This window comes from Phyllostomus discolor, chromosome 1, assembly GCF_004126475.2.
Source record: "Phyllostomus discolor isolate MPI-MPIP mPhyDis1 chromosome 1, mPhyDis1.pri.v3, whole genome shotgun sequence".
Classification (NCBI taxonomy): Eukaryota; Metazoa; Chordata; class Mammalia; order Chiroptera; family Phyllostomidae; genus Phyllostomus; species Phyllostomus discolor.
The window spans coordinates 7,927,997-7,942,550 of NC_040903.2; the positions used below are offsets into that span (position 1 = coordinate 7,927,997).

The 14,554-nt window shown below is 46.0% G+C and overlaps 1 protein-coding gene across 1 annotated transcript in view; it reads right to left on the reverse strand.

Annotated features, from left to right (window-relative positions):
• Positions 1-14,554, reverse strand: part of TAPT1 (transmembrane anterior posterior transformation 1) — a 55,498-nt gene that overhangs the window by 18,285 nt on the left and 22,659 nt on the right. The window contains exons 3-5 of the mRNA XM_036018966.1: positions 12,875-12,993; positions 2,724-2,886; positions 550-685 (exon numbers count right to left, since the gene is read on the reverse strand). Of these exons, the coding sequence (XP_035874859.1) occupies positions 550-685; positions 2,724-2,886; positions 12,875-12,993 (418 nt within the window). The remainder of the gene's footprint in view (positions 1-549; positions 686-2,723; positions 2,887-12,874; positions 12,994-14,554) is intronic.

Sequence of the window (14,554 nt, forward strand, 5' to 3'; positions counted from 1 at the left end):
GACTTTGCTGTAGGTACACACATGTGTGTAAATACAAACGAATGGGCATGCATACACACTATATATAATAAAGCCTTTACTTTTCAAAAGAAAACCTTTAAGATGGGGGTGCAAGGGGAGAATAAAACCTCTAAAATTCCTCCCAACCAATTTCAAACTTTACTTCTAGATGGACTGTAAACATTTTTAAGTCCAGGTTATAACAAAGAATTCACAGGCATAAAGATAACTTAAAAAAATTCTAAATAAGTGTAAAAAGTGACAGATTTATATAGAGTTATCTATAATACCTTTAAGTGAAAAACCCTTCCACATAATGTTGCACCAAGACTGGAACTGTTTTTTAGTAGTTAAAAGCAACACGCATACATGAAGCTCTTTAAGTCAATTTACAATGATTATTACAACTAATTTCTCCAAAGAGAGCAGACGTTTCGCATCAATGTTCAGGATTCACACACACACCTGTAAATCGGAGAAATCGTGAACCAACTAAAACAACGCAGGGTACGCGTGACCACGGGGATTCCTGCGTGTCTGAAAGGATACAGACGTAGAGAACAGCCATGAAGAAGTGAGGGATCACCCCGATGTGGGCTCTCTTCCTCTCCTTCGGCTCTGTCGCTGTCCAGTAGAGAGCGTCTAATATATCTTGGCCAAATGATGAAAACAGACGATCTGCTACCTAAAGAGAAAAATTGTTGAAAAGGTGTTTCTTAACATCCCATTTAAACATGTCACTAGGATTCAGAGGCAACTCAAATACTAGAGATCTACATTTATACAATTAATCTTTAAAATTAAGACCATTCTAAGACCATCCAACCTCTCGTGGCTGCCAGTCTCCAACACCCCACGTGGTCTTCTCATCATGGCCTGTGTCACTTCCTCGGACCTCCTGACCCCCTGGTTTATTGTCTGTCTCCCACAGGGGAATAGAAGCTCCGAGAGACCGGCTTTGTTCGCCTCTGGATCTTCAGGGTCTGAGACAGTTCTCTGCATGCAGGGACTGGCACAGATTTACCGAACGAAGGAACAAATACCGCGGCTACCATTTGGGGAGCTCTTACCACGTGCCTGACAGTGTGCCGAGCCCTTTCTCTGTGCTGCTTTATTTAGTCCTCACAATCCGCCCAGCACTTCCAGCTTACGGATGAGAAACTGGGGGTTAGAGACGCTCAGCACCCAGCAGCCCTGTGCAGGAGAACCAGGACCACAGGCAGGTTCTCTCTGCATGGGAGCCAGACTTCTCATCCATTGTGCTTAAACCATGCCACCAACCACCATCCACAGAGTGAAGAGTACTGAAACCCTTTGATCAGCAATTCGCGGACCCTTTTTCTCAACCTATCCATTATAACAGTAACAACACCGCCTTGTGGAGGGCTTTGAGAACCAGGAGGCATACACATGAAGTCGGGGGCAGGCAGAGTCCCTGTCACCTGCAGGCCCCTGGAAGGCAGGCAGTAAGGGAGCCCAGCAGGGCCTCAGCACACAGAGCTTCCTTCTGCAATGGCAGAAGGAGAGAGATGAGGCCGGGCTTGCTCTTCTGAGAGGGGGAGGGGAGCGCAGGACAGTTACTCTGCCTCACACCCACTGTCTGCATCCCATCGGTGGGGCACAGCAAGCTCAGGGCACTGAGCTACAGTCAGGAAGCTGGGGATTGGTGTGAAATCATCTCAGTTGTGAATTTAGGAATAACCGGGATGGCTCGAGTTCCTCTGTGACGAGCTGGGAAGCCCTCAGGTACCACAGCAATGCAGCCTCAGGGCAGAAAGGCCGGAAGCTGCCCCATCGTCCCATCTGCCCACCCACTAGGAAAAACCCCTTCCTGGGAAGGGTCATTAAGGAACATGTGTAAAAGACCCGTGGGCAAACCAAGGGGTGGGCACTGAGGGTTGGAGGTGGGGGTCAGTGGGTTGTGGGGGAGCAATGGCAGAGAAATGGAAACCACTGTACTTGAACAATATAAAAAGAAAGAAAAGAAAGAAAAAAAAGGAGAACCCCTTCCTGGCTAATTTAAGACAGGTAGACCTTACTTGTGTTCCTAAAATGCAGGATAGAAAGATGTAATTTGAATCTCAAAAATGTATTATATAACGTAATGTAGCTTGTGTTTAAAAAACATTAAGATTCTGCCCATAAATAAAGCATGTTTTGCTTTGTGTAACTGTTAGTTTTTGTACATATGCAGATGTCCACCTGCTGACCACTTTAAAGTGAGATACACTGTATAAAATGTTAAGTACTTAGAGATATTGGAAAACTTACGTTTACTTGCTCTATGTGAAAATTCAAAGTAATCAACATGTAAATGTATTATAGCAAACATATATACAATCCTACATTTTTTCCAGGACCTTTAAAGTTCTAGCACAAAGCTGACATGGGTTTCCAATGAACATGCAAAACGAATTCTCCCGCCTTTTGATATTTACACTCTCAAGGTGGCCATGACTCAGAAATATCCAGGCAGCAGGTCCCTTCTTACTTACTGGGGGCATGTCGTGCCCTGACCTGCCACCCACGGTGGCCCAGGACCAGCTGCACAGGTGCATCTCGCTGGAAAGACAGACTCTAGCGCCAGCCCAGATCTATAGAAGCAGAATCTGCATTTTCATGAAACAAGGACGAGACAAGCCCTGAAGGCCGGAAGCACCCTACTGGAGCTGGGGCAGGTGGGGGCTGGACTGACCGGCCGGACACACGAGGCCCCTCCTCACCTCGAGCATGTTGTAGATGATGTAGAGCTTGATGACCGACTGCCCCCTGATCAGGTGGTACATCATGGAGTAGTCGACATAGTGCATCATAAAATAGCAAATGATCAAAATGACGCCCTTCAAAATGTCACACACCTGGGCTGGCTGCAGCAAGCGCCTGTCCCTGCAACACAAGAACAAATAAAAATACGACTTCTACTTTCTACATTCTTGAAATAAAGAATCTTTACTGGACATATACTGGCATACAATGTACAATGGTAACGAGAATTAGGTTGATCTTTTAAACACTTCAAACGAATGAGGAACGTGTATGTATATACATAACTGACCACTCCTCAGTGTGAACTTTTCCGCCCCTGGACAGAATGTGAAGATGTTAAACCAGAATGACCATTAGAAGTGGGCAACCTTGACCAGTGGGCACAGCGGGCAGGTGTCTGTGGCGAGAGTGCGTTTCCAAGATGACGACATAAGCCTTTAACCCCGTCACGACGCCTGCAGCCCGAGGACTGGCCTGTCACACAGCGTCCGTGCTCCGTGCCACTCTGCTCATGGCACTTTTTGTGTAACAGCACAGCAGACGCACCACACCGGTTCGTGAGGAGCCTGAACCTCCATAACGCTGTGATGTGCCAGTGCGTGGAGGTGCCATAAGCGACGTCGCGCATCGCCGACGGGTTTCCAGGCTTCAGCAACTGAGAACCGTGATGCAGCATGGATGTCACACTTCACACACGAAAGTGTGCCTCTAGGTTAAGTTCCTGGAGTTGGGGTTTCCAGGTGACGTTCACGTGACACTTTGATAGAAGCAGCTAAACTGCCCCCTGCAGGCGTCCCACCAGTTCGGACTCCAGCTGGACGCACAAGGGAAAGCCCGCGGCCCACGGGCGCCAGCCCGCTGTTCGGGCCCCTCCCGGGCCTCGGCCGTCCCCGCTGGTGAAAAGTGGCGCCTAGCACGCGTCCACTGGTGGGTCCGCTCACCGGGACACTGGCATCTTCTGAAGCTTTGTAAGCTTTTTACACTTTCTGTGAATTCTCTCTCATGCCTCTTCCTTACTGCTTGGCAGGACTGCTCTAGATTACACCACTTAGTCCTCTGGGACACGAGGTGAAAACAGTTTTCTTCTAATTAACACGAACAGAAATCACTCCTTACCTCCGAGGCCAGAGCGTGAACAGCGGAACCTACATGGCGCCTGGACACGTTTTACCAAGACACAGCACAAAACGCATGCGAACAGCAGTTGAAGGTCTCTGTCACCGGGCACCAGCTCCTGTGCCATGGCGGGGGCGGGGGGGGGGGGGGGGGGGCTCCCTCCCCGCTGCAGCAGCAGGCGGACCCCACGGGGCGGGAACCCCCACGGGGCGGGAACCGTGGCCTCCGGGTGGGGCAGCCGGCGGAGCCGGGCCAGCAGTGAACGGAGGAGCCCTCCCCTCAGGAGCTGCAGAAGGCCCTCAGCTCCGCCCGCCGGCCACCGTGGTGGCGAGGCGCGCTCACTCGCCAGCGGCGCCCTCAGCGGCGCCCTCCACGTGCGGGGCCGCCTCCCCCCCCCCCCCCCCCCCCCCCGGAGCGCTCTCCCGGCCCTCCACAGTCAGGTGCGGCCCTTTCCCTCCCGAGGTGCCCGCGGGGCTCGGCAGGGCCGCCGGGAGCCTCCCAGCTGCTGCCGAGTCCCAGACAACGGCGACGGTGCACTGCCGACAGTCCCAGTGCGTGGGGCCTGGTCCCCGCTCCCTACAACGCGCACTGCACCGGTTTCCCGTCAGGAAGGCCGTTTGTCCATCCTCTGTCGCTGAGAGGCCCACGCGGCGGAAGCCCTGAGGAGGGCGCGTGGCGTTCTGGGAAGGCTACCGCAGGAGCCCGGAAGTGGGTGGGCGGGCGCGGGGCTGACGCGCTGGAACTCGCGGGCCGAGGGGGGACCGGGTCAGAACCGGTCTAGTTCACGGACAAGTGAGAGAGGGAGACGGGCCGGGCGAGCGCACCCACTCCTGGCAGTGGGGGTTCTGGAGAAGTGGCCTCGGGGGCAACGCGGAGCGGCCTCTGTCGTCCAGTCTCTGCCCCTGCCTCCCCCGGGAACCCACACTGAACTTCGGGTCCTGCCTCCGAACGCCCGGCCCAGGACACACACCTCCGCCAGGGGCTGGCTACCCAGCTAGCAAGGTATTTCACTCCCTGCCCTCCCCGCAAGGTCAGAAATGGCAGAGGGGCTGTATTTGTCGAGAGTTGGAGATAAACATATTTTAAACTCATACAACGAGGGGAGGCACTTTGAACGCTCTCGGGCTCCCGGCCCGTGTGTGACAGTCACCTCTGGTCCAGCCAGGGGACGGGTGAGGCTGCACCCCCCACCCCCTTCCCGGAGTGTGGGCACAGCTGGGCACATGCTGAAAATCACAGGTCACCAACAGTCACGGGCCTCTGTGTGTATAAAAGCCACAGGTCATGTTTTATGAATTAAAGAAGATGACAAACACAGTAGGATGGCATTACTGAATACGCATTAATTAGCAAAATGATTCTGATAACTCATTAAAGCAGAAAACCGTACCTAGAGATTTTGGAACTAGATTGGCAACAACTTGGTTGAGTGATCCTAGTGAAAGCAGTTTTACTTGAGAGAGAAGCGCTACACAATACATGTATCTAACTGTGTTTCTTTACAAATATCTGCGGCACAAGACCAGTGCGCTGGTGTATCTGGGAAGAGCCACTGTGCTTAACATGGTCATTGTTAGAAATCAGAATGACCAACACTGGAAACCTGTACCCCAAAATAACACACATTTCAACCAAAACGATAATAAATTAAAACCTAAACATTCCGCATAAATAGCTTCAATGAGCTCTATCTGGCCGAGGGTTAGAGCAGGCTGTAGAGACGACAGAAAGGCTGGAGTCAGCTATGCGACAACCCAGTTGCTACAGAGCAGACCCATTCCGGGCGCTCTGCACATGTCACCTAGTTCCCCCCACCATCCTGCGAGGAGGGAACTCTCACCACCCAGCTATAAAGATGAGGCAGAGCGGTCAAGAGCGCGCCTGCAGCTGGACGGCTGTGAGTTACGAGGTGGAGGGGCTGGCAGCTGGGCCTGGGCAGCCCAGCTCCCGAAGGCACGCTCTTCACCGCCCTCTTCCTTAGCACCACCTACCATTTTAGGCTTTTCTGCAAAAGACCTTTTAAACTTAGAAGAACCAACCACTCAGTCCCTTTCATCTGTCAGCAGAATGTAATACTATATAACTTATCACTGTATTGTCTTCTCATTTGGAAAACCTATTGTGCTAAAAAAGCAAATATACCTATCATTCTTGCTCTTTATTTCCAAAAAGAGAACAACAGGACCACAGACCATTGCATCCACTGCTTTCTGAGCTCTCTCGCTGCTTTGGCGAAAACCTTCTAGCGTAACTTGTTGCTACAGAGATGCCTCTGATTTTCAAAATAAGGAGTGCTATTCAAATAAAAAATAAAAGCAGAACTCTTAAGGAAGAAGGGTCCTATTTTCATATAAGTGTACCTGTTAATGAAAAAGGAAAGCTGCAAAAATAAAACACTGTTTGTAAGTAAGGCAGCATCTACAGACACGAGTATGTGCCACAGCCTGTCCAAGTAAGAACACACCTGACCTCAGGACCGCTCACCTGGTTGGCAACAACTTGAACCAGGCCCAGTGCTTGTTTGCTTCTCTGCCAGGGTATTTTTAGATGACACTCTGATAAGCATTTGCAACTCTATAAGAAGCTTATCCACAGCCCTGCCAATCAACTCTAAATTGGCTTTTGAACAATACTTTCAGACCAAAGTTCTTCCTTGCAAATAAATGCCTGTTAAACAGTTACTGGCAATTCATTTTGCAAATGCTGAAAACCCCATAAGTTCAGAAACAAGTAGAATAAGCTATTGAACAGAGTGAAAAACCCACTAATCTAATTTGCAGGTTGGCTGTGAGTTATCCTAATACAGGTAATATTAAACAACGTATTCAGCAGGACTTAAATTCGTTTTAAATTTTCAAGTTAAACTGCTCTTCCAGAAACCACATTTTCTACATTTCTAAATTTTATCTCTTACCCATTCAAATACTTCCATTAGATTTGCACAATACCAACTGAAGTGTTCCCGGCATTTTGAAGGCTCACAGATTTATGGGAACAGAATGGTGTTGGAGACAAAATGAGCAGGGAAGGCTTTCTCCTCCCCTGTTCAGCAGAAGGTGATATGCTTACCAGCAAAAGCTGGCCCCAGACATAAAGACAGGAAGTGAGGGCAGGCAACACAAATGAGTAGGAGAAGCGGGATAACCCTGCCTCATTAACTTTCAAGTCACGAGATGCTTCATTGTAAAACAGTTAGGCTGGATCTTTCTTTCTCTCCTTCTCTCTCTAAACATTTTAAGCTATTTGTGGTATAACGGAAAGAGTAAAGAAATATAAGCCCTACTAAAATGAAAAAATGTAAAATATTAAATATGGTTCTCATTTATGAAAGATAAGTCCCTTTATAATTTTAAAGTTAAATTAGAATAAAAATATTGAGATTAAAATATTTTCCTTAATTAAAAAACTGAAAATTTTAAACCTGGCTTTCATGGCATATGGTAAAATATGAAGTGCTTAAATGGAATGATTAAAGTTTTCCTTGGGCTTTAAAATAATTTCAAACTATAGTAGGAAAAACCAGCTGGTCTTATAAAGCCACATCTGGTGTCTGGAGTGGCAGAAAATAAAAACTGTGTGCATGGAAGGGACCAGGCTTAGCTGACTGCTGTGGCGGTGGGGTAAGTATTGCTGCTATTTGCTGTCAATGTGGGCCCAATGTGGGTCATGGAAGACCATTTCTGGAGTGACTTTCCCACAATAGGTGGGGTCATGGTCAGATCATATAAACGTGGACCCTGCTTTACCAGCAGGTAAGGACAGGGAACCACATTTTCTGCAGTGTATGTCCCCTCCCAAATGGCTATGCTTGCCTAGGCTCGTTTTTTCCCCATTATAATTAATATTTGTTAGAACTTCTGTCGACTGGGACAAGAAAACAGAAGGAAAAATCAGGGTCTACTCACCACAAGGAGTCCCTGTGACACCGCACTCCATTCTACAAAGGAAGTGAGAGAACTCCTCCCTTCGGTCTGATTCACGAGAGAGAAAGAGAGAGAGAAGGTTGTCATGTTGCTACGCTGCTTAGAGCGGCACCTGAGGAAACAGGGGACAGCACCACCTGACGTCATGAAGACCCTCTCAAGAAACAAACACACTGCTCTCTACAGATCGGCTGCGTGGACCAGCCCTGGTGAGAGGAAGTAACAGGCAGACTTGCTTCCCCAGAGAATTACCAAGAGCTCTTCCCACACATGCTCCAGGGCGGCATTAATCACTTGGGCCAGAACCAAGGCATACGTCTAAAATGAGAAAAATCTGTGTGTATGTGTGTTCATGAAGTGAGTTTTAGGTAGAACTATCTTGAAGGAAGTAAGGCGTATAGAGGAAATCCAGTGGGTTAAGAAACTCTCAAGCACTTTCAATTCATAATTTTTCTCGGAGATAAGAGCTTTTCTATGAAGTTAACACTCAAGAGAAAAAGACACTGTAGCCTCTAAAAAATAAAGTCTCAGAAGCCTCACATTAAAAGTTATACCTAAACACCAGGGTGAGATCATCAAAAAATCTGCTTGCATGAATTTTATTTGCTCTAGAGTGAAAGAAAAACACTCTGGCATTTATTACTTAAACCTACTCTACACTTAGTACTGTCTGAAATGTTTTAAAAGTTTTCAAAAGTAACTATCAGATGCTGGCACCAGATGGCATCGTTTTTCTCTGTAATAGCCCCCAATTTTTAACTCAAATGTGACTGAGAAGTTCAACACACAAAATGAAGTGACAAGTTTTAGGAGGAAAGAGAAGTCACAGAAATGTCAGACAAATTAAAAATATTTATACAACTGGTTCTTTATAAGTAAATTTGGAAAAGTTAGGTTTGATATCTCTGTTAGCATAACAAAATACTTTTATTCTTCCAAGACACATGGAGGCCTCATACGATGAATCAGAATTTAATGCTGACTTCCATGTCCTCATCATTTAAAAAATTATCCTAATTCAAGAAGTATAGGGAATGGTTTTTTAAGAAGACACTACCCTATCTGGGAAAGAGGGAAGAAACACCTACTTGAATCTGCTTTGAAAGAATCTGGGTGTGTTTTCTTTATTTTAGTCTATCATAAGAAAATATTTGAGGCAAAGAATGTTTAAGGTTGTTCACTCAGTAGGAGCAGTTTTCAATGCAGTTTTCTTGAGAATACAAAGGAGAGACGTAAACCTTTTATGCAAGCAGTGCATCTTCTGCAGACAACACACTCAACTGCCAAGTCAAGCTAATTACCCTGCCAATATCTTAAGGTGAACAATATTTTAGCAGCCAAAAGCTGGTGAATGCCCCCCAGCAGGGCACTGGCGATGAAGGTGGGGTGTCCCTGGGGGGCTGCAGACTCACCCTGGTCCTTAGGCACTGGCCTCAGCCTTGGGGAAGGGCAGAGAGTCCTTGTCTGCTTATACCCGAGCAAAACCCAAACCCACAGCAAGTTTGAAGAACATTTAGAAACAGATTCAAAGAATAAATTCTAAAGCAGAAAATATGGAGGCTGTCAGCTTTCAAAAGTCTCTCATAAATGCTGCACCAGACAGAATTCTGCAAGGAGACAAGGCGAAGGCACTAATCCCAATCATGAAAGGCGGCAGTAACAAGACCCTACTGTGAAGGTGACACTGACACAAACAGCGCCAGGCCACAAAGAGTCTCAGTTTTCCTGCCATCATCTGGATAACTGGGACTAATCTCCCCCCTCCCCATTTCTGGGGAGTAACTTCAAGAACTAAGAGACAAGGAGGAGAGTTAACTTTTTTTTTTTAATAGAAAAAAGACTTTTTTAACAGAAAAGAGAGTAAGGAAAAGAAAACAACATCATCAACTTCTTTGCTGCTTTCTTCAATTTCTTCTCACCCCTTTGAGAAAACAGAGTCGGATGGAAGGGAAGCACACGCTTTGCTGGCTGAGAAGAGGGAACTCAACGCACCACAGGCCAGACACACCCAGTGTGCTAGCTGGAAGGGGAGTAGGGAACGCTGGACGAAAAGCTCTAAGAAGGCAGAATTTGACTCTTTCTGAATAGTAGTAAAACTCTGTAAAAGTAAAATGTATTTTTATATTCCTAAAATATTTGAAAGTTCTTAGACAATATTAGCAATAGCTTTGTTAATATAATTTTCACATATTTTAAGTTTCAAATGTTTAAAATTTGGTGTTGATAAAAAATAATGCTCAAAAAGGCATTGTTTTCTAAACTGGCCAAAGAAGACCTAAATTGCAACCCGAATTACCCAATTTTGCTAAAGCATGTGAAGGCTAAAACAGTAGATGGTATTTATGGAATCTGGCGTGCTTTGGCACAGAATGTTTAAAATTGCTGAAGCTCTGTTGTACAATTTTAACTGCATCTCACATTTTATATACAGCACATATTTATTCGTGATGGCATAAAATGTAATTTTTCAGTTGATTCAAATTGCAGAAAGAGCAAGAACTGTTTGCCCTGGGAACTGACTGGAGCCTTAAATGTAGGGTGTGGCACACTGCCCTCTAGTGTCATTTTAGCCACAAAACCCTGAAAACATAAGACTTAAATTTTGCTTTTAAATGTTACTGAAATTAGTTTAGATTCAGAAGTACACCAGTGCACAGAAGTACAGTGCAAAAGCAACTATCTTTACTTTATATACTGACACTACCCTCAAGTACATAGGGAAGGTTGGTCCAGGGACCATGAGCCTCTCACAACAAAGCCAATGGGAGGAGGCCTGAGATTTCCCCGGCTCCCGGCAGAACCTCTTTTAATATTCAGAACAAACAATGAAAGACTTCTCCAGTGCTACTTTGGTACCCTGCTTCCCCAGGTGACAAGGGACACATAGAAATGACACAGTTTAGATGCCTGTCCAACAAAATGGGTCTTCAGACAAGAGCCTTAAAAAAGAAGCCCTTGGGAAAATCCCCCGTGCCACCAGTGGCCCCAGGGAGAAACCCAAAAGGAGAGCGGCCTTGGGTTAAAGATCCTTGACGCTGCAGCGCATCGTGCCTCCGCCACACGGAACATGTTTCTTTAAAAACCATTCACTCAAAGATGGCTCAAACCCAAATCTGCCTCATACTGTTTGTTGGTCAAAGAATAACTAGAAAGTACTCTAGCCCACCATGTAGGCGAAAAATCCCGACACGGCATCCGTCATTTCACGCCAGGTCACTTCCCCGGGCTTCACCACGCACCCCTGTTGTGTAGCCACACAACCTTGTGTAGCCACGCGTGAAGGTTCATATTCGGTAATGTCGTAGTAGCTTTTGGACAGCCCTGATTTCACTGAGCTCCCGTAGTGGTGAAAGGAAGCAGTACAGGAGGGCAGCCTTCGTTATCATCAAAGCCTCATGCTACAGAGGTCTTAAAGCGAGGCTTGTCAACAGGAGTAAAACTTGTTAAAAATTCTCCCAACAGTATAAAAGACGTACCTGAATACCTTAAAGTTGATGGTAAATTCCTAAAAAGATTCTCCCATCTGATTAACATATACTTAACAAAATATGTAACAATTCTTTCATTCTGAGAGAGTAAGATTAAAGAATGAAAAGTATCACATATAACAATAATATGATACTAATTCTTGTAGTTGTTTTACTTTGTGTAATCTTGCAAAAAATTTTTACTCTTTTCCCAGTGTGATCATCATGATCAATGAATTCTTCACACATACTGGAAGAATTCCTTTCTCATTAGACTGAGTGGGGTTCATTTTTAAAGGAACCATGTCTGTTATTCAGTGCTTACTAAATATCAAGTATATGCTCTTTTACTACTTTAAACGAGAATGTTCATGACTTTAGTCTTCAAAAAACACCAACATATAATTCTGTATATTGACCAATGATTTTGTAACTCAGTTTCTATGATTAAGTTGTTGACAGTAACTTTATTAGGCATATTTTTAGATATCATGGAATAGCCACCTACTTTATAGTGAAATGAAATTGTACACATTGTCCATTTCAGCATTTTAAGGCTTTCTGGAAAGAAATGTATTCAGGAAAGTGCTGCATGTTAGAAGTGTGACTTGGGCAACCACGCTGAGAACTGTGGGACACTGTTACGGGGAGTGGCTGTGCAGAGTGGAGGCACGCTGACGAAACTACACAAAGAAAGAAAACTGGAAAACTGAACATCTAAGCTCGGGCCCAAGAGAGCTTCAAGATTCACATTAAACTTCACATTTTCATCAAACTGTTCCTAGTTCTGGTAGAGAAGAAAGGGGAGGAAATTAATATTTGTTCCCGTCTACTGGGAACCAGGCAGGAGGCTAGCTATTCTTTTTAACAGCCCCCAATCTCTGTGGTAAAAGATGCCGGGCTCCTGATATCCCTTTTTACTGACATGGAAACAGGCTTGTCAGCGAGGTCAAGTAGTTGCCCATGACTCACCAGCTAACCAGTGTTGGGGGGGCTGTCTGATGCTTCCCACTTGGACAGTGGCCTTCAAGAGTGGTCCCCTCTCCCAAATAGAGGGAGTCTCACCTGTAATCAGTCACTATGGCTCCCCAGGCCACAAACACAACGATTCTCAAGAGGGGTGGAGGAGAAATCCCTGCAGTGACAGCTCCTTAGGGGATTCTGATACCCCTGCCCCACCCCCCTGCCTAGAACCCAGTCCTCGCTGCACAGAAGATGCCCAGGTGGCCAAGGGCCTTCAAGAAAACAAAGGTGCAGGGCGAGGTAGCACCGCGTCCGTAAGGCCCAACCCTCAGGCCCAAGCCCTTTCTGCTGTTCCCATGCACCACCTCCTGCACCGTTAACATTTGTTTACTGGCCAAAGCAAGGTTTTGGTTCAAAGCATTCGGAACATGAGTGTGGTATGCAAAGTATGAGTGTTAAGCAGACATACAATATTCATTAGAAAGATGAACAGCACTAGTTTACTGTTTAAAGACCAAAATGTGAATGAAAGTGTATGAAATATCCCTATTCTGCAAAATCCATCCATGTGATTACATAGTTTGACAACTATAAATAGTAAAAAGAACAAAACATTTAAAGTAGTGACCTCCCACTTACCTTAAGCCGTAGCAAGGCAGCGTGAAGAGCCTGAAGAGAGCCAGGAACACTCTCAAGGGAAGCAGGGTGAACACGTACAGAAATGCATCCAGGCACAGAAAGATGCCAAAAACCATGAGCTGGAGGTTTAAAGAAGAGAAGAAAACAAAACATAAATATTCTTTAAATATTTGTAGGTGAAAATTTTAAATAAGGAATTGCTAAATTTCGTATGAAATTCATTCCACATAAGTTAGCCACAGGAAAAAAACAAGTAATAGTTCTCCTTGTGTATAAGAGCCATATTTCAATGAAAAAAATCCTTTTTCAAAGTGCAAATCTGTACTTCTCCTTCCAGAGCCTTTGCTTTACTACCTACAGGAGTCAAGTACAAAAGTCAATGACTCAAAAGACAACTGCCCTTGACCACAGCTACTAAAGATCTGACGTGGCTTTCAAACTTTAGAGACATTGTAGACAACTTGTATGTAAAACTTTAATTCTAACTTCACTCCACATCCTTCCTATTTCTGTAGCATTATACATTTTTACTCTTTAAATGTGGGGCTATATTTCATAGAAGGAGGGTGGAGTGATGATTTAGAGAAGTGGCCATACCCAGACCACCCAGCCCTGCCACTGTAAGAGCAGTGACTTCCTGTATGTCGGACACACAACACGGCATGGTATCTCTGCCCTCGGACAGAACACTTTATGTATCTTTTGTCAACACACTGTCCTACATACATACACGAAACAGTTTAAATCCACACCGTTGGCAAAGAATTGCATCCCCAACAAATTCATAAGTTGAAGTCCTAATCCCCAGGACCTCAGAATGACTGTATTTGGAGATGGGGTCTTTGCTGAGATCATTGTGTTAAAACGAATTCATTAGAGCAGGTGCGAATCCAGGATGCCTGGTGTCCTCATTAGAGGAGGAAACCTGGACACCGAAGTGGACAGAGGGAGGATGATGCAAAGACACAGGGAGGAGGCAGCTGGCCACAGGCCACAGAGAGAGGCCTCGGAAGACACCAGTCCTGCTGAGGCTGTGAGCTGCTGAGGCTGTGAGCTTCAGGGCTGCACTTCTGTGCCACTAAGCCAGGGTACTTTGTTACAGCAGCCCTTGCAAACTAAAGCACACCTCGAAGAGGAAGGACACATTTTATCAATGTTTTGCAACATGTCTCAAAAGTGTTTCTCATATATAACCACATAAAACTTTTTTTATGACAAGCGAGACTCTCGAAGCACAAAGAAAGCACAATGCTAAACTCCTGTCAGTGCTCAGACTACACGTTCTGGCCTTCTGTCCCTGACAATCAGCATGGCCATCCAGTCTGTCGGCACAGCCAGAGCTCTGCACAGCTCCTTGTTTACACACTGACAGGAGTGTTGCAGGAGACTGAGCACTGCCCACAGACAGCGAGTGGTCACTATTTATTGCTCCCAGTCCCTGTCACTGAGAAGCCTCTCCCTGTTCAGTGTGTGTGCATTAGGAAGCAGAGTACTGGAAGGGAGAGTAGGCAGATGTCTTTCTGGTGATCCGACACATGGAGACAAACATGTTACTTGGTCACCCAGCATCCACTCAGCTGCACATACGACCCACGTCACACACCCAGCCCACCAGGATGGGGTTCCTGCCCTCAGCAAGCTTACTCAAACTTCAGCAGAGATGCTGGCACACCGACGGAG